General features: G+C 40.1%; 1 protein-coding gene across 5 annotated transcripts in view; it reads left to right on the top strand.

Annotated features, from left to right (window-relative positions):
• The window catches only part of GRIA1 (glutamate receptor, ionotropic, AMPA 1), a 579,065-nt gene that overhangs the window by 329,998 nt on the left and 230,125 nt on the right, over positions 1-18,942 (top strand). For all 5 annotated transcript variants that reach the window (XM_006863904.1, XM_006863902.1, XM_006863903.1 and 2 more), the window contains one exon: positions 3,706-3,759. In XM_006863904.1, coding sequence (XP_006863966.1) covers positions 3,706-3,759 — 54 coding nt within the window. The remainder of the gene's footprint in view (positions 1-3,705; positions 3,760-18,942) is intronic.

Below are 18,942 nucleotides of genomic sequence, written 5' to 3' on the forward strand. Positions count from 1 at the left end.
GTCTCTCATACTTTGGACATATTGTCAGGAGAGAACAGTCGCTGGAGAAGGATGTCATGCTGGGGTAAGATGGAGGGTCAGAGAAAAAGAGGAAGACCTCCAAAGAGATGGATCAGCCAGGTGGCCTCATTGATGGACTTAAGTGTGGCAGCGGTAGTGAGGTTGGCCCAGGATCGGACATTGCTTCGTTCTACTGTGCATGGGGTCGCTATGAGTCGGTTCTGACTCGATGGCACCTGACAACAACATCCCCAGCACATAGCATAGTGTTTGGAAAATCATCTATGTTATGGATTGGATTGTGTCCCCCAAAATATGTATTATAAACCTTAGCCCCTGGTGATGTTTTAGTATAAGCTTCTAACTGTAAGGCAGTTATAACCCACCCATCCCTCTGTGGGAGGACAATGAGGCTTTCTGTTCCCAAATAGATTTACAATCTCAAAAACTGTATACAGTGTCACTGTGAGTTGTAATTGGCCTGATGGCAGTAGGTTTGGATTTCGGTTACAGTAGTTTAGGAGCTCTGGTTGTGTAGTGGGTTGAGAATTGGACTGTTAACAGAAGGGTCAGTGGTTTGAACCCACCAGTCACTCCATGGGAGAAAGATGAAATAACTCAGCTTCCATAAAGACTCATTGCCTCAGAAACCCACTGGAGTAATTCTACTCTTCTCTGTAGTGTAACTATGAGTCTGAATTGACTCAGTGGTAGTGGTTAAAACTGGTTATGATCCTCTTTGGAAATGGGTTTTCTTAGTTATGTCAGTGATATAATATTAATGTAGGGTGCATCTTAAACCAATCTCTTTTGCAATATAAAAGAACAGATTAAACAAGCAAGAAAACAAATATGGAGGAAGATAGATTTGGGGTCACATGAAAGGTCACTAGGGGACCGAGGAACTGAAGCTGAGAAGAGACAAACTGACAGAGAAAGCCTTTTCCTAAAACCAGCACTCTGAGCAGGAGCTTCTAGCCTTCTAAACTCTGAGAAGGAATCCAGGTGGCTTAGTGGTAGACATTCATCAACAAAAGGCCAGTAGTTCCAAAGGAGAAAGATGTAGTTGTGTGCTTCCATAAAGATTCACAGCCTTGGAGCAGTTCTTCTCTGTCTTATAGGGTTTCTATGACTCAAAATCCATTCTACAGCAGTGAGTGGATAAACTGTAAAATAAATAAAGAAATGCATTTGTTAGTTACCCAATTGTGGTATTTTTGTTATAGCAGTATTAAGAAACTAAGACAATCTTTATTTAATAAATATTCTATTTATAAACAAATTATATTAATAATCGTAGAGGGTTTTATAGAGAAATTGGTATTAGAGTTCTACAGTAAAGGATATGAGTAATCTAGAATGAGAGAGTGCTTTCCAGCACACAAAGGCAATCAAGAGGAAATGAGCTTAGAGAGGATAGGGCAATAAGCTCATGGGCTCTAAGCAGAATTGTGCATTACCCTTAGAAGATCTTTCTTGTTTTTCAATCCTGTTTTTGTTTGTCTCCTCCCTCTTGATTGTAAACTCCAAGAAGGCAAACACTATTCTGATTTCATTTTTACTGTATCTCCAGTATATGCTTGGTATACGTTGTTGTTGTTGTTAAGTGCCGTCGAGTCCGTTCTGACTCACAGTGACCTTTTCCAAGGAGCAGCTGGTGGGTTTGAACTGCCAAACTTGTAGTTTGCATTCCAGTGATGATCTATAGTGCTGTACCAGGAGTCCTGGTATATAATAAGCACTTAACAAATGCTTCTGAAAGGAAGGTAGGCAAGGAGAGAAGAGAGGTCAGTGAGTAGGTAGATGCATAAATGGGTAGGAAGGTTGGAATATTGATATGAGATTGTTGCATTGTTATGGTCTCCACTTGCTTCTGAGACATAGTGACCCTGTATAGGGATTTCAATGAGAAGCAGGTGAGTTTGAGCCAGTCCAATGCTTATATCACACCACCACATTAGGATTGGACCATATGAAATTGGTTTAGTAGGAGATTGTTGTTGTTATATGCCATGTAGTCGGTTCCGACTCATAGCGACCCTGTCCAGGGTTTCCGAGGCTGTAAATCTTTATGGGAGCAGAAAGCCTCATCTTTCTCCCACAGAGCAGCTGGTAGTTTCGAACTTCTGACCCTGAGGTTCGCAGCCTGATTCATAACCACTACTATATGAAATAGCATATTTGTATAGATCAGTTATCCTTTAGCCAATTATCATCTGTCTCCTGTTTAAACCTGTAATTTCATCTTGCAGGGATGCTATTTCTTCATTGCTTGAATGTAGTGGAACTTGAAACATATTTTATTTGCTGTTTTGTGTTTATCAGAAGCTGAATATATTTTTGATAAAGGTTGAAAGAGTAGCAAACCATTTGACAAGAAGATGAAAAAATAATGAAGAATTATTAATAAAACTACCTTCCCAATAGCATTTGAGCTCTGTGGTCTGGAATTTCACAATCTATCCACTGTTTGAGAGCATCCATTTTTTTGTTTCCATTTAATTATTCCCCACTAAAAAAATATATATAAGTTGCTATGCACATATATCCAAGTAAGTAGATGTCAGAATGTGGATTTTAAAAACCTTGAAATTTTATTCATTTAGTGAAGAAACCCAAGTGGTGCTTCTCACATTTTTTGTCTCCTTGCAGCAGTGCAGGAAGAAAGGCACTGAATGGAGTATACTAACCACAAATTGATATAGAAAAAAAATTAAGAAATCAAGTTTTCTTGCAGGCTGAGCAAGGACTAGAACCAGGACCTCAGAGAATAAGCCTGTGCTTTCAATTGTGCCTTATTGAGTTGTGTGTCTGACTGCCAATAAAACCTCTGGATGGTACTTAACACATATTTTTCCTGTCATCCACGACTGGGTAGTCTGCATTCAGGATAGAGGAGTGTTTGAGTACCCTGATCCTCAATGATTAGCCTTAATCCGACATCATATAGAAAATCTCCTAAAAGTCAGGTCCTCTGTCTGTCTTGAAACAACAATCAGATCACTGGATGACCCTGGACAAGTCATTTGTCCTCTTTGAGTCTCAACTTCACATTAGTACAGTTACCAGTTAGACTCAATGATCCTGGCATTCCCTTCTATCTTCAGTATTGAGTGAGCCACTCATGCCTGAGAATCACTAAATAATGTAGGAAGAGAGGCAGAAAACTGCATCTTAACTTGGAGCTGTATCTGAACATGGTCCATGAAAAGAGCTGAAGGTCAAGAACTAGAGTGGTAATCATCTACCTACACATCTCAGCCATCCACCCATTTGTCCAGTCTAATGGTAATTGTTGTTGTGGCAATGACAGGGTATACAATACAATGCAACATATGATTCCCACCAAAGAAAGAATCCCTATGCATGGGGGAAGCTTTGTTGAGAAAGGAGTGCTGCTTTAAAGTGAGCATTCCAGTTGGGTCCTATGAATTATGATAAATTCACTCAACCTCTGGAACCACACAAGCCTGATTTCAAATTCTGGCACTTTATCACTTAATAGCTGCATAATCCTAGGGAAGCTTATTTATCATCTATGCCTCAGTTCTTCTTTCGTAAAAGATACCAATATCATTGGGTGGTTGAGATATTGTAGGTTGAATATTTAGTACAGCGTTCTCACTTAATGTTAGTTGCTGTTATCATTGCTATAAATTTAATTATTATTATGATTGATGAATACTCTCCCTTTGTGTTTTGTAGATTATAAAGCTCGAGAAGAACGGCATTGGCTACCACTATATCCTTGCAAATCTGGTGAGTAGAGCTCTGTGGGCTTTCAGTTCAGAGCCTTTCTGTTTTGGGGGGCCTCTAAATTGTTTCCATGTTCCTGGCTAGTGCCTACTGTATGGTGGAAATAATAGGTCTGCTTTCTGTCCTGGCAATTAACCTTTCCCTGTTTATCAAACCACAGCACACTGTTGGTGAGCTTGCAACCTTCTATTGAATTGAACATGCTGGTGGACAGGACTTCCTCAGTCATTGTAACTTCAGCATCAATTGACCTTGCAATATGGACACACTCACATTGCAAAAATTAACATACTTTTTAATTCATTCAAGATGTTTGAACCTAACTGCTTTTGACCCTCTATTTTGACACCAGTGATAGCTTTGTTGTTGTTGTTGTTTGTTGTTGTTGTTAAGTGACGTCAAGTCGATTCCGACCCATAGTGACCCTGTACAGAGTTTCCAAGGCTGTAAATCTTGACGGGAGTAAAAAGCCTCATCTTTCTCCCGCAAAGCAGCTGGTAGTTTCGAACTATTGACCTTAAGGTTCGCAGTCCGATTCGTAACAAGTACGCTACCAGAACTCCTTGTTGTTGTTGTTGTTGTTGTTAGATGCCCTCAAATGGGTATGGACTCATGGCAATCCCATGTGTACAGAGTAGAACTATGGTTCATAGGGTTGTACCTTTTAAAAAGATCATCAGACCTGTCTTCTAAGCTGCCTCTGATTGGGTTCAAAATGCTAACCTTTTGATTAGTAATGGAAGACTTAATCATTTGTGCCACCCAGGGACATAGAATAATTTTTGTTTGTTGTTTATAAATAGAAACATTTAAATAAAAATTCTACTAATGACAAACCTTTAGCCCAGAACAATTTTCCAGCAAGGATACTATTATACCAATTTAGTTGTTATTCACTTTCTATATGGCATAAATAAGCCTTTTTTTTTTTTTTTTTTTTTTTAAGTCTTTCCATTTGAATGTACTGCAGTTCTTTTGATCAGGGTACAGTTATTTTCCATTCCATGTTACAAAGAAGATTTTCTTATCAAAGAGAATTTTTGTACATGCCAGATTTTACCTAGTAATGTGTACCATGATGAGTTCTGTTTGGGGGTAACTGTTTCCATCAAGTCTGTTCTTTCTGAATTGTGTTTTAGAATCCACTTGAAGGCCCATTCAATTATTTTATCATGGAGTTTGATTCTTCTATCAATTCTTTTCCAAAGTCAAATGTAATTTTGTCCTTGTTGACATTTTTTGAAAAAGCATTGTTGTTGTTAGGCGCTGTCAACTTGGTTCCAAAAGTTTGTTCAGCTTGAAAAATGCTGAACAGGTCTTCCCTTTTGCTTTTTAACTCCAGATCTTTGCAAAAGTCATTACAATAATGACTTTGTCTTCTCAAGATGCCATTTGAGATGTTCTGTCTAGCTTTTTTACTTCCTAGCTTCTTCCATTTGCTTTAGCTTCTTAACTAACACTCAAAAGCAAGTTTCAGAGTCTCTTCTGACATCCGCTTTGGTTTTTTCTTTTTTCCTGTCTTCTTAACGACACTTTACTCTCTTCCCATATGTTGTTCTTGATGTCATATCACAAAGTTTCTGGTCTTTGGTAATTAGTGTCTAATACAGCAAATCTGTTCTTGATATGGGCTCTATATTCAGGTGGGCTCTATTCAAGGTCATATTTTAATTCTTTTGGAACTGAAACAGCCTGAACTTACATTTAAGCAATTAATGGTCTGTTCTACAATCGTCCCATGACCTGGCTGATGGTATTGAACTTCTCCATCATCTCTCCTCATAGATATTGTCCCTTGGATTCCTGTGTGTTCCATTTGTTGTTGTTGTTGTTAAGTGCCGTGGAGTCGGTTCTGACTCATAGCGACCCTGCACAGGGTTTCCGAGGCTGTAAATCTTTACGGGAGCAGAAAGCCTCATCCTTCTCCCACGGAACCGCTGGTAGTTTCGAACTGCTGACCTTGCGGTTCACAGCCCGATTCGTAACCACTACGCTACCAGAGCTACTTGTGTGTTCCATTTAGTGAGGTTCAAGTGTATAGTCGCTTTCCAAGACCATATTTTCCAAGTATGGATCCTTCCTTTCTGTTTCTAAGTTTCACATTCCAATCACCAGCTGTTTCTTCTCATTTTGAGTTGTCCCACATCAGCAAATGTTGTTTTTGTTAGGTGCCATCCAGTCAGTTTCAGTTCATAGCAGTATTGTGCAGAACAGAATGAAACACTGCCCAGTCCTGTGTCAACCTCACAACGTTTGTTATACTTGAGACCATTGCTGCAGCTACTATACCAATCCATCGGGCTGGAGGTCTCCCTCTTTTTTGCTGACCTTCTATTTTACTAAGCATTTTGTCCTTCTCCAGGGACTTGTCCCTCCTGATAACATGTCCAAAGTATGAGAGACAAAGTCTGGCTATCCTTGCTTCTGAGAAATACTGTAGCTATACCTCTTCCAACACAGCTTTGTTTGTTCTTCTGGCAGACCATGATACTTTTAACATTCTTTTTCAACACCATATTTCAAATGCATCCATTCTTCTCCAGTCTTCCGTATTTGTTGTCCAACTTTCACATGCATATAAAACTAATGAAAATACTGTGGCTTGGGACAGGTGCACGTTAATCTTCAAACTGACATCTTTGTTCATGAACACCTTAAAGAGGTCTTGTGCATCAGATTTGGCTAAAGCAATATGCCATTTGATTTTGTGAGTATTGATGGTGTATCCAAGCACAGTGAAGTCTGACAACTTCGATCTTTGCTCCAATTATCATGATGTTATTTATGGGTCTAGTGGTGAGGATTTTCACTTTCTTAACATTGAGATGCAACCCATTTTGAAGGTTATGGGCTTTGATCCTCATCAGTAAGTATTTTAAGTCCTCCTCTCTTTCAGCAAGTTTGGTTGTATCATCTGTATATTGCAGGTTGTTAATGAGTCTTTCTCCAGTTCTGATGCCACATTCTTCTTCATATAATCCAGCTTCTCAGATTATTTGTTCAGCATAGAATGTAGGTGTGGTGAAAGACTACAACCTGGCACACAGATTTCCTGATTTTAGTGTCCCCTTGTTCTAGTTGAATGACTGCCTCATGGTCTATATCAGGTTCTTCATCAGTATAAGTGTTCTGGAATATTCATTCTATGCAATGTTGTCCATAGTTTGTCATGATCCACACAATTGAAAGGCTTTTCATAGTCAATAAAGCACAAGTGAACATCTTTCTGGTAGTCTCAATTTGGAGCCAAGCTCGATCTGATGTCAGCAGTAATATTTCTCATTCCACTTCCTCATCTGAATCCTGCTTGAATTTCTGAAAGTTCCCTGTCAATGTACTGTTGCAGCAAAATTTTCTAGCAAAATTTTACAGCATGTGATGCTAATGATATTGTTCAAAGAGTTCCACATTCCATTATGTCACCTCTCTTTGTAATGGGCACGTTTATAGATCTCTTCCAACCAGTTGGCCAGGCAGATTTCTTGGTATAGATGAGTGAGTGCCTCCAGTGCTGCATCAGTTTGTGGTAATATTTCAATTTGTATTCCATTAATTCCCAAAGCCTTGTTCTTTGCCAATGTCTTCAGCACACATTGGAATTCTTCATTCAATACCTTTGTCACTTGGTCATATGCTTCCCCTTGAAAATAGTTGAATATCATGCATTTATTTTGGGTGCATAGGATTTTTAAAAAACAAAAACTTTTATTTTTAATTGAGTCATAGTTTACATGGGATAACTTGGGTTTTGCACTCATTCTATCGTATTTTGTTTCACTGCAATGACTATAATCCCTTTCTTGCATCACCATTTGACAGTATTTGCTTCTATTCTCTTTGTTGTTGCTATGTACACAAAAACACTCAGGAATATAGAATCATTTAAACAACCAAAAGGCACATTCTACAATCCAGCTTCCAGACCACTATCTGTGACACAGCCTTTCTCTTTCCATGAGTCTGGAGTTCTCAGCTGTCCTATCTCTCCATGCCATCACCTCTGCCTGCCTCCATCTCTGGTGCTGCTGCTACTCTGGTTAGGGTTCCTTCTATAATCTTTTGATGCTTTCTGCATTGTTCAATATTTTGCCTATAGAATCCTTCAGGACAGCAAGTTGAGATTCAATTCCCACCCCCACCCCCCCTTAGTTCTTTCAGCTTGAGAAATGCTGATTGTGTTCTTCAGTTCTGTTTTTTTCAATCCAGTGCTTTGTGTATTTCATTATAATAATTGACTTTTTCTTCTCAAGCTTCCCTTTCTGTTCAGCTCTTTTTCCTCTTCATTTCTTCCATTTGCTTTAACATCTCTATGCTGGAGAGCACGTTATAGAGTCTGTTCTGACATCCATTTTGGTCTTTTCCTTCTCTTTTGTCTTTTTAATGATATTTTGCTTTCTCACTGTATGATATTCTTCATGTCATTGCACAACTCTTTTGGTTTTAAGTCATTAGTTAGTGTCTAATGCATCAAATCGGTTCTCTAGATGATCTCTGAATTCAGGTAAGATATGTTCAAGGTCATATTTGGCTCTCCTGGACTTGTTTTAATTTTCTTCAGCTTCAGCCTGAACTTGCATATGAACAACTGATGGTCTGTTTTACAGTCTGTCTCTGGTCTTGTTTTGGTTGATAATATGGAGCTTTTCCACTGTGTCTCCATCTGCAGTCAATTTGATTACTGTGTATTCCATCTGGTGAGGTCCATGTGTATAGTCATTTTTTATATTGTTTAAAAAAAGTGTTTACAGTGAAGAAGTCATTGCTTGCAAAATTCTATCATGCATCTTCAGTATTGGTTCTATCACCAAGGCCATCTTTTCCAACTACAAAGAGGATCCTTCCTCTTTGTTCTAACCTTTGCATTCCAATTGCTAGTAATTATTAATGAATCTTGATTGTCTGTTCCATCAATTTTAGACTGAAGAAGTTGGTGGTGGTGGTGGTTATGTGCCATGGAGTCGATTCCGACTCATAGCAACCCCGTATAGGGTTTCCAAGGCTGTAAATCTTTACGGGAGCAGACAGCCTCATCTTTCTCCTGTGGAACAGCTGGTAGTTTCACACCACTGACCTTGCGGTTTGCAGCCTGATTCGTAACCACTACGCTACCAGAGCTCCTTCAATTTCATTCTCATTGGCTTTAGTAGTTGGTGCATAAATTTGAATAATAGTATTATTAATTGGTCCTCCTGGTGTGACGCTGCAGGTTAATGCACTGGACTGTAAAGTCAGTTTGAACCACAAGGTTGGCAGTTCAAGCTCACCACTTGCTCCTTGGAAACCCTATACAGGGTCACTATGAGTCAGAACTGACTCAATGGCACTTAAGAAGAACAACAATTGGTCTTCCATGTAAGCATATGAATATTATCCTATTACTGACAGTATTATACTTCAACATAAATCATGAAATGTTTGTTTTGACTATGAATGTGACACCATTCCTTTTCAATTTATTTTGTGCAGCATAGTAAACTTTGTGATTGTCAGATTCAGAATGGTCAATATCAGTCTATTTCAATTCACTAATGCCTAGGATATCAATTTTTATGTATTCCATTTCATTTTTGACAACTTCCAGTTTTCCTAGATTCATGCTTTGTATAGTCCATGTTCCTCTCATTAATGCATGTTTGCAGTTCTTCATTTTGAATTCTGCCCCATCAGCAAATGAAAGCCTCAAAAGCTTACTCCATTCATGTCATCACAGTTAACTCTACTTTAAGGAGGCAGCTCTTCCCCAGTCATATTTTGTTGGCCTTCCAACCTGATAAGCTTATCTTCCAGCACTGTATCTGACATTATTCTATTGCTATTCATAGTGTTTAAATAAATATTCAGTATTCTGGTGCTACCTGACATTTTTCCCACTGCTATCCATAAGGTTTTCAGTGGCTAAACATTCGTAAGTAGTCAGCCTTTCCTTTTTCCTAGTTTATCTTAGTCTGGAAGCTCATCTGAAACCTATCCACCATGGATAATCCTGCCAGTGTTCAAAATACTGGTGACCTAGCATCACAGCAACAAGCAATCCACCACAGTATGACAAACTAATGGGCAAGTGATGACATCATCAAATGAAGATCCTGAAAGCTTAACTCCATCCACGTCTTTAAGGTCAACTCTATTTTGAGGAATCAGCTTTTCCTCAGTCATGTTTTAAGTACATTCCCACCTGAAGGGCTCATCCTTTGGCACTATATTTGACAATATTCAGCTGCTATTCATAAGGTATATATTAATAGTCATTCAGAAGTGGTCCACATCTCCATCTTCCTAATCTGACTTAGGAAAGCTCTATGAAATCTGTCAGTATTTAAAATACTGGTGCCATAACTTCTAGCATCACAGAAACACAAAAGTCACTGCAGTACTCAAACTGACGAAGGAGCAATGGAAAGAATTTTGTTGAGATGTAATTCCTATAACAACAACAGCAACAAAAATTCCCATTTAGTGTACACAATTCAATGTTTTATTTGAATTTGTATATTTGTAGAATTTTGAAGCCATCACCATTATCTAATTTCAGAACTTTGTCATCATCACTATTAGAAATCCCCCTATATATTATTAGTCAATCCTCCTTATCTCCCTCAACAATAGAAAACCACCTACCTAATTTTTGTCTCTATGGATTTGTCTATTACTCTGGGTATATTATGTAAATATCATTATGCAATTATGTTCCTTTGAATGCTTTTCATGGTTCATCATCTACATGGTAGCATGTACCAGTATTTTGTTCTCTTTTTTATTGCCAAATACTATTCTATTGCTTGGATAGACTTCATTTTGTTTACCCATTTGTCAGTTGCTAGAAGTTTGGGTTGTGTCCACTTTTTGAGTATTATGAATAGTGTTGCTATGAACATATAAGAGCCATTTTAGAGTCAAAAGAAGAGGTTAAAAATAGAATCAACACGTCTTACCTATTCCTTTAGTTTTGTCCTCCTTTCTGGCCTTATGTCCAGTCCTAAACAGACTCCTGCTGTAATGGATTGAATTGTGTTTCCCCCAAATATGTGTCAGCTTGACGGGACCATGATTCTCAGTGGGTTGGCAGTTATGTGATGATCCCCCATGATATGATCCCATGTAATAAACCAATAAGAGGATTAAGGGTGGGATGTAGAGCTCTTAATCCCATCACAACCTTGATCAGATGTAAGGGGTGTGGCCTACAACTCTTTCTATCTTGTAAGAGTTAAGAGGAAAGAGAAGTGAGCAGAGAAGACAAGAGAACCTTTCTCTACAATCAGCATTCTAAATTTGGACTTCTGGCCTCCTCACTTGTGAAAGAATGAATTTCTGTTGTGAAAGCTATCCACTTGTGGTATTTCTGTTATAGCAGCACTAGATATCTAAGGTACCTGCCTTACCCTACTTTCTTTTCAAAATTTACTTACCTTGGTTATTTCAGTATTTCAATGTTAGGACTGGTAACAAGGCATGCTTACTGAACTAGATTAATTTAGACCCAGAGAACCCCCTGGGGGCTAGAAACAGTACACTCAGCTACTAACCAAATGGTTGGCAGTTCAAGTTCACCCAGAAGCACCTCAAAAGAAAGACTTGGTGATCGTCTTCCTAAAACATCAGCATTGAAAACACTATGGAGCAGCTCTGACACACATAGGGTCACCAGGCGTTGGAGTCAACTCCACAGTAACTGGTCATGGTGGAATTTAGGGTCAGCTGTTAAGTGCTCAGAGATATTTGCAATTTAAATGAGAGTAACTGTCTAGGTATTTTTTTAGGGAAACCAAAGTTCTCATCCCAAGAAAACCATTTTAAATGATGGAATATTTTACTTTGTGGTGAGGAGCGCCCTGGCATCCCTAGAACCCAGGTCTTTCGTATTAGACAGGACATTTGCTTATTTGTTGTTAGGTACCATCAAGTTTTGCTTGTAGAGAAACAGAAATGTCGAGAGGGTGTGACTTAGCCATGGTCACACAGCAAGTCCACAGTAAAATTAGTGTCAGTACAGTTAGTTGGCAGCATCCAGTGCCTATTTCTACTACTCGAGAATATCTCTCAATGCAGACCTTGTGGGAACCCTGCTGCTAGAAAAGGCACAGACCCAGGGTAAGGACATGTATAATTACCTCTCAGGGGAGAATAGAAATTATCCACCAGTGTCCTCACAGCCACTGAATGACCCCAGGTAATTACATCGCCAGTCCCCGTCTGTTGCCCAGTGACTCCTCAACTCCTCGGCCATAGCATCATCAAGTCAGCCCCTTGGGTTGCTGTATTCTTCTGATTTGCAGTTTCCTTTACTGACCTAATGAGCTCTCAGATCCTTACAACTGCCAGCTAATAGGATGCAAATTGCATATACCATCCAAATACAAAAGACTTGCATGTTCCAATAGATTAGTTGATAATTAGGCTTCAAATTACTAATTAATTCAGTTTGAAACATAGTCGAGTATGTGGTGTGTATTTTTCTTCCTCCTTCAGAGGAACAACGCAATTTATAAGATAATAATTTTTTAGAAATTCCGCTACATAATTAGCCTGCTGCTACTTAGAACTGACCCCTCCTTCAGTGTATTTGTGATTAGGGTATAATTATAAAGTTAAAGACCACGGAATCTTTTGAAAGGTCTAACCAAAGGAGGGGCTACATTTTTATTTTGAAGTTCTTTCCCTCACTTCCAGAGTTACATTATTTTAGCAAGATTACTTTGGAGAGGTGCTAGAAGAAATGGGGAAAGGAGATTATGGGAATTTTTGAAGAAAATCAACTTACTGCCATCAAGTTGGTTCTGACACATGGCAACCTAGAGGACAGAGTAGAGCTGCTCCTTTGGTTTTCTGAGACTGTAAATCTTTACAAGAGCAGACAGGGGCATCTTTTTACTATGGAGCAGTGACCTTCAGGTTAGCAACTCAAAAGTTAATCCCTTATGCCACCACGGCTCCTTTAGAGTTTTTGCAGAGGCAGTTCAAAAAACAAACAAAAATCTTGCTTTTGTCCAGATACTGCTTTTAGCTACTTTGTGATCTTAGGTAATTCTCCAGCTCTCCGTTTCCTCAACTGTCAACTGGGAATAGCAGAGTCCCTGCTGTATCCACTTATTAAGGGAGATCCGCCATGTTGCCAAATACTACCATGCCTTGAAAAGGTAAAAGCACTCTGCTTCAGAGGAGAATTTTTAATTCGATACTAAATACACCTGTCTGTACATAATCACATATTGCATATATGGTGGTGGTAGTGGTGGTGTGCCTTCGAGTTGGTTCCGACTCATAGAGACCCTGTATAGGGTTTCCAAAGTAATACATCTTTATGGGAGCAGAAAGCCTCATTTTTCTCCTGAGGAGCAGATAGATTCAAGTGCTGACCTTATGGTTAGCAGCCCACCGTGTAACCACTACACTACCAGGATTCCTTGGTTGTATAGATATAGATGTATGTTATTGTTACGTGCCATAAGGTCAGTTCTGACTCATAGCAACCCTGTATAGGATTTCGGAGGAGCAGCTGGTGAGTTTGATCCACTGAACTTGAAGTTAGCAGTCCAGTGCTTATCTTGCAGCGTCACACCAGGACCCCATATGTATGTATGCTGTTGTTAAGTGCTGTTGAGTCTGTTCCAACTGATGGCAAACCCTGTATAGGGCTTCCAAGGAGCAACTGGTAAGTTCAAACTGCTGACTTTCAGTTCAGACCGACTTTGTGGTCCAGTGCTTATCCTTCAGCACCACACAAGGACTCTCTCTATATGGATGATGATGGTGGTGATGGTGGTGTGCCGTGGAGTTAGTGCTTGCTCATAACAACCTTGCATAGGGTTTCCGAGACTGTTAATCTTTATGGGAACAGAAAGTCTCATTTTTCACCCTTGGAACAATTGTTAGTTTTGAACTGCTTATCTTGAGGTTAGTAGTCTGACATGCAACCACTATGCTACCAGAGCTCTTTTATAAATGTATGTATATGTATATACATGTTCGTATATTGTTGTGGTTGTTAAGTGGTGTCAAGTCAGTTCCCATTCGTAACACTTTATAGGGTTTTTGAGGACTGGCTGGTAGGTTTGAACTACCAACCTTACAGTTAACAGTCCAGTGCTTAACCTACAGCATCACACCAAGACTCCACATACGAGCATATGTTCACATGCACATATATTTGCTTATACTTCATATGTATACTTGAGTCTTAGATATATTAGCTAGGATAGGTAAGTATTTATATTTTCGTATCATAGGTGTCTGTGGGTGGTAGAAAGGATTAAGTGCTCAACTGTTAACCAGAGGTTGGTGATTCAGACTCACCCACATGTGCCTCATAAGAAAGGCCTGGTGATCTGTTTCCCACAGGTCAGAGTCTTGAAACCCCATGGAGTAGTTTTCTGAAACTCACCAGGTTGCCATAGTTGGTATAGACTGGAAGGCAACTGATTTGGGGTTTTTCTATGGTTTGATATGTCCATAAAGAAGTTCTGGTGTGGTGTTATAGGCTGATGCACTGGACTGCAAAGTTGGTTTGAACCACAAGTTTAGGGGTTCAGGCTCACCAGCCACTCCTTGGGAACTCTATACGGGGTCGCTATGGGTCAGAACCGACTCAATGGCACTTAACAATAACAACAACAATGTCCATAGAGTGAACTTGAACTATGCAGAATTAGAGAATGGTGCCATGATTTCTTATTGATATGTCTGGGCCCTGGAGTCCACTGGAGTACCAAATCATTGAGTCAGACGAGCAATGTTCTTCCAAATGCCAGCACCGATTCTGGGTTCATTCACTGCTCTGAAATTGTCAAAAAAAGGTGATATCTCAATTCAGAGCTCCCAGGGTTAGAGCTCTTTTGTTGTGACTTGCTAGCAAATCTTAGACAAAACTAGTTGGATAGAGACTAGTGGATCCCCTGAGACAAAGACATGGTCACTTTTCAGGTCTGGAACTGAATTTACCCCAGTGGCTCAATTTTCTGTCAAACAATTTTCAGTCTATAAGGAGAATAAGGAGTGTGGGTAGCACAGTGAGTGAAGAATTGGGTTGCAAACCACAAGGTCAGCAGTTCAGATCTACCAGCTGTTCTGCAGGAGAAAGAGGGGGCTTTCTGTTCTGATTAAGAGTTGCAACCTCTTATACAGGGCCTCTATGAGTCAGAACCTACTCCTCAGCACACAACCACCACCAGCACAATAGGAGAACAGTAACACTAGGGAAGTACCTACTCCTTAGAATAATAAACCATTTGATATCAAAAGGGCAGCATTTACCCATGAACAAAGTTCAGAAGCATTAGTAAAGAAGGAGGGATGAAAACAGACAACACAGGCAAATGGAATAAGTGTTATTACATTGAGGGAATTGCAATCAATGACATGAATAAAAATATAAGAATTGTCAAGTTATCAAATGGGTGTTAGATTCTCAGCACAATGATAAATTTAAATGCATAACATTAAAGCCTCAAAATAGCTCTTGAGGTTGTTATTATCCCCACTTTTCAAATGAAGAAACTGAAGTTCGAAAAGGTTGACTTTTCCAAGGTCACAAAGTTTTTAAAGTGATGGAGTTGGAGTTCTCCTCCAGGTGTGTCCCCAAAGTCCATGTTTTTATAATCGTGTCATTGTGACTGCTGAACATGAATGGGCATGGGGGTAGAAGGAAGTGTTGACATTATGACTTAAATTTCAATCTTATCTATAGTGTAGGAATAACCTGGAATTCCAACTCTGGCTCTCATACTCCTGTTGAATACATCTTGCTTTGTAAAGGGGTGGTGGTAGGCCATGGAGCTGGTTCCAACTCATAGAGACCCAGCATAGGATTTCTGAGGCTGTCAATCTTTATGGGAGCAGGAAGTCTCATTTTTCTCCCAAGGAATGACTGGTAGTTTCAAACTGTTGACCATGAGATTAGCAGCCCAATTCATAACCACCACATTACCAGAGACCCTGAAAGGGATGGATTGACAGAGGCAGCAGCAATGGGCTCAAACGTAACAATTATGAGGACGGCACAGGACTGGGAAGTTGTTCATTCAGTTATGCCCTGGGTCACTGTGAGTCAGAACTCACTCGATGGCACCTAACAACAACAGCAACAAAGAATTTGAGGAAGAGACTGCAGAGTCCGGTCATACTAGATCATATTAGGCCATTCAGAAACAAGAACAGTTAGTTGTTTCTACTTTGTGCCTGAAGATTAACTGTGAAATGTTAGAGTCAGAAGTTTGGGTCCTTGTGGTAGCTAGTCCAAGCCCCCGCTCCATACTGCCACCCTTTGCCAGATCAGCCCTGAGAAGAAACTGTTCTTTTGTCTCCTGCTCCCCTATGGTGCAAAATCTGTCAACTCCTTCTGTAAAGCTGAGATCACCCACTGTCTTCTTAGTGTCTCTCTTCCCACTCCACTGTCAGTGCCTCACATTGTCATGTTTGGTTTGGGCAGTCTTTGGTGAGGTGAGTGGTACAGTAGTTGTTGGGAGGGTGACTTTGGGATCAGGCAGACCCTGGTTGGAATTATGGCTTTATACTTACTAGCTGAGTGGCATTGGTCAAGTTATCTACCCTGTCTGAGCTTTCATTTGCTTTATCTGTAATATGGAAATAATATTATCCACCTTTCTTGATGTAATTTGATCATTGAGATCATGTATATAAAGCACTTATTATCATACCTGGCTCAAAATACATACACATTCAATTGTTGTTGTTGTTAAGTGTCACCAAGTTGGTTCCAACTATAGCAACCCTGTATAGGGTTTCCATGGAGCAACTGGTAGGTTTGAACCACCGACCTTATGGTTTGCAGTACAGTACTGATCCTACAGCACCACACCAGAACTCAATAAATGTTAGCAGTAATTGCTACCATTATCACCATTGTCTTCCTCCTCCTCCTCATTATTATTAGTAAGAGACAAGCTGTTATCTTTGAGATACCTGAACCTTCTTCCAAGACTAAATCGCATACCTGTTCCATGCCTCTGTAACCCCAAGCCTTTCTTACTTATCATAGCGGTTACGAATTGGGCTGCTAACCTCAAGGTTGGCAGTTCGAAACTACCAGCGGTTCCGTGGTAGTAAGATGAGGCTTTCTGCTCCCATAAAGATTTACAGCCTCGGAAACCCTGTACAGGGTCGCTGTGAGTCGGAACCGACTCCATTGCAAATAACAACAACAACTAAAGTTACGTAACTGATTCACAATTATTTATGGTTTTTCTCCCAGATTATCTGTAAATTCCTGGGGAACAACTGTTATCTGCTTTGTTGACTGTTGAATTTCCACTACCTGACAAAGTGTATGTTCTTTGAAGGTCATTGAGTGAATGAATGAGCAAGTGAAATGTGTTTTTTTTTTTTTTTCAGAAAATAAGCCATGTTTGCTCTCATGTATCATATACATTTAAAGGCAAATTTTTTGTGTCTGTGAAAATAGACAATGAGAATCTTAGTATAATTTTAAACATGCAAATAAATAAGTAGAGATAGGACTAAGAGAGCTTCTAATCCATTCTCCATAAGGGCCAGAGTCTCCTGTATGTTGTTGTTGTCAAGTGCCGTCGAGTCAGTTCCAACCAATAGCGACCCTGTATAGGGTTTCCTGGGAGCAGCTGGTGAGCTTGAACTGCCATCCTTGCAGTTCAAATGGCTTTGCAGTCTGACGCATTAACCCACAATGCCACACCAGGACTCCGTCCTGTATAGTATCCCAAAAAGAGTTCCATCCACCTGAATCCTGCCTGAGTGATGCCCAGTGATGGGAACTCATTACTCTGAGGCAGTCTAGTCTCTTCAAGAAGGACTCTAACAATTTCTTCCTTGTATGAGTCATACGGTGCCCCTGGATCTCTTTCCACCTGCCCTCTGCCCTTTTAGAGAATGTCTACTCCCTGCCTACAAAACTGCCTTTGAGTATATGGAAACTGCTACCCTGTTTGCTATTTTGTGCTTGCTACTCCATCCTGCATACTTGTCTATCCCCCTATTACCTTCTCCTAGGATGTGGTTCTGACAGCCAACCAAAGGAATGGCAAACATGTTCAGGCATGTCATGGATCTGGTTCTAGGCTAGGCTCATACTAGACACTAAGACACAATACTCTATTTTCATCCTGGAAACAACATGGCTATGTCTCCCAGCTTGAGTGTAATATATGAACAAAGTTTTAAGAAGAATGCCCCAGAAAAGCCACCCACTGTACAAGTCCCACAGCTGGCCACATGAAGTCCTCAAGTGTGGAATCTGAGGCTAGAGAGGCCACAGTGGACTACAGTGTCTGGGAGGGACCATGATGCTGCTTTGTCACAGCAAGCAGCATATTCCAAAGTGGGTTAAAAAAAAAAAAAAAAAAAACAAGGGGATTAATTGCCAAAGGATTCCTATGACCTAACCTCAGACAACCTCCTCATTTTATAGAATGGGACTCTGACAGCCCAGAGAGGGGAAGTGACTTGTATGAGGACACCTAGAAGTTAAACTAGGAGCACTGGAGGCATAGTTGGTTGGTTGCACATTGAGCTGCTTGTCAAAAGGTCTGCAGTTCCAACCCATCAGTCCCAGGGGAAAGCTGAGGTCGATCTGCTCCTGTAAAGATGTACAGCTTCAGGAACCTTTTAACGAGCAGTTCTATAGTTCTGCTCTGCCCTATAGGTCACTGTGAGTTGGAGTCTACTCGATGGCAGTAGGGCTTTTTGGGTTTTCTTTTTTTAAATGTTAAACCACCACCTATCTGTCAGTTTGATCATGAGGATGGTTGATACAGGATAAGACAATATTTCCTTATGTTGTACATGAAGTTGCTACAAGTCAGAGTTAAGTCTGTGGTAGCTAACAACAACAGAAGTTAAACTTCAGAACTGGGTTAGGATTTGGACCCGTATTATGCTCTGTTCTTTGTTGTTTCTTCTGTCTACATTTCTATCTTTTCTCTATGTCTACAGTATTTGTGTATTTCTCTGTGTGTGAAACAGAAAGTCTGAGAGACACAAGCTCAAAGGAGCTTGAGAGAGACTCTCTTCTCTGATAGACTCATTTCAGTGTTCCCTTCACCCTCCCACAAGTGCCTTCTTTTCCTCTGCTCATCCCACATTCTTCTGTAGCAGTCGGAACCTGTGGATCACTTTATGATAACCAGAGCTGACAGTGCAGAGAGCCTCCAGAATGAAAGGAGGTGGGTGGGTGAAAGTCAAACCCTAGCTCTCAAA

Source organism: Chrysochloris asiatica, unplaced genomic scaffold, assembly GCF_000296735.1.
Source record: "Chrysochloris asiatica unplaced genomic scaffold, ChrAsi1.0 scaffold00057, whole genome shotgun sequence".
Lineage (NCBI taxonomy): Eukaryota > Metazoa > Chordata > Mammalia > Afrosoricida > Chrysochloridae > Chrysochloris > Chrysochloris asiatica.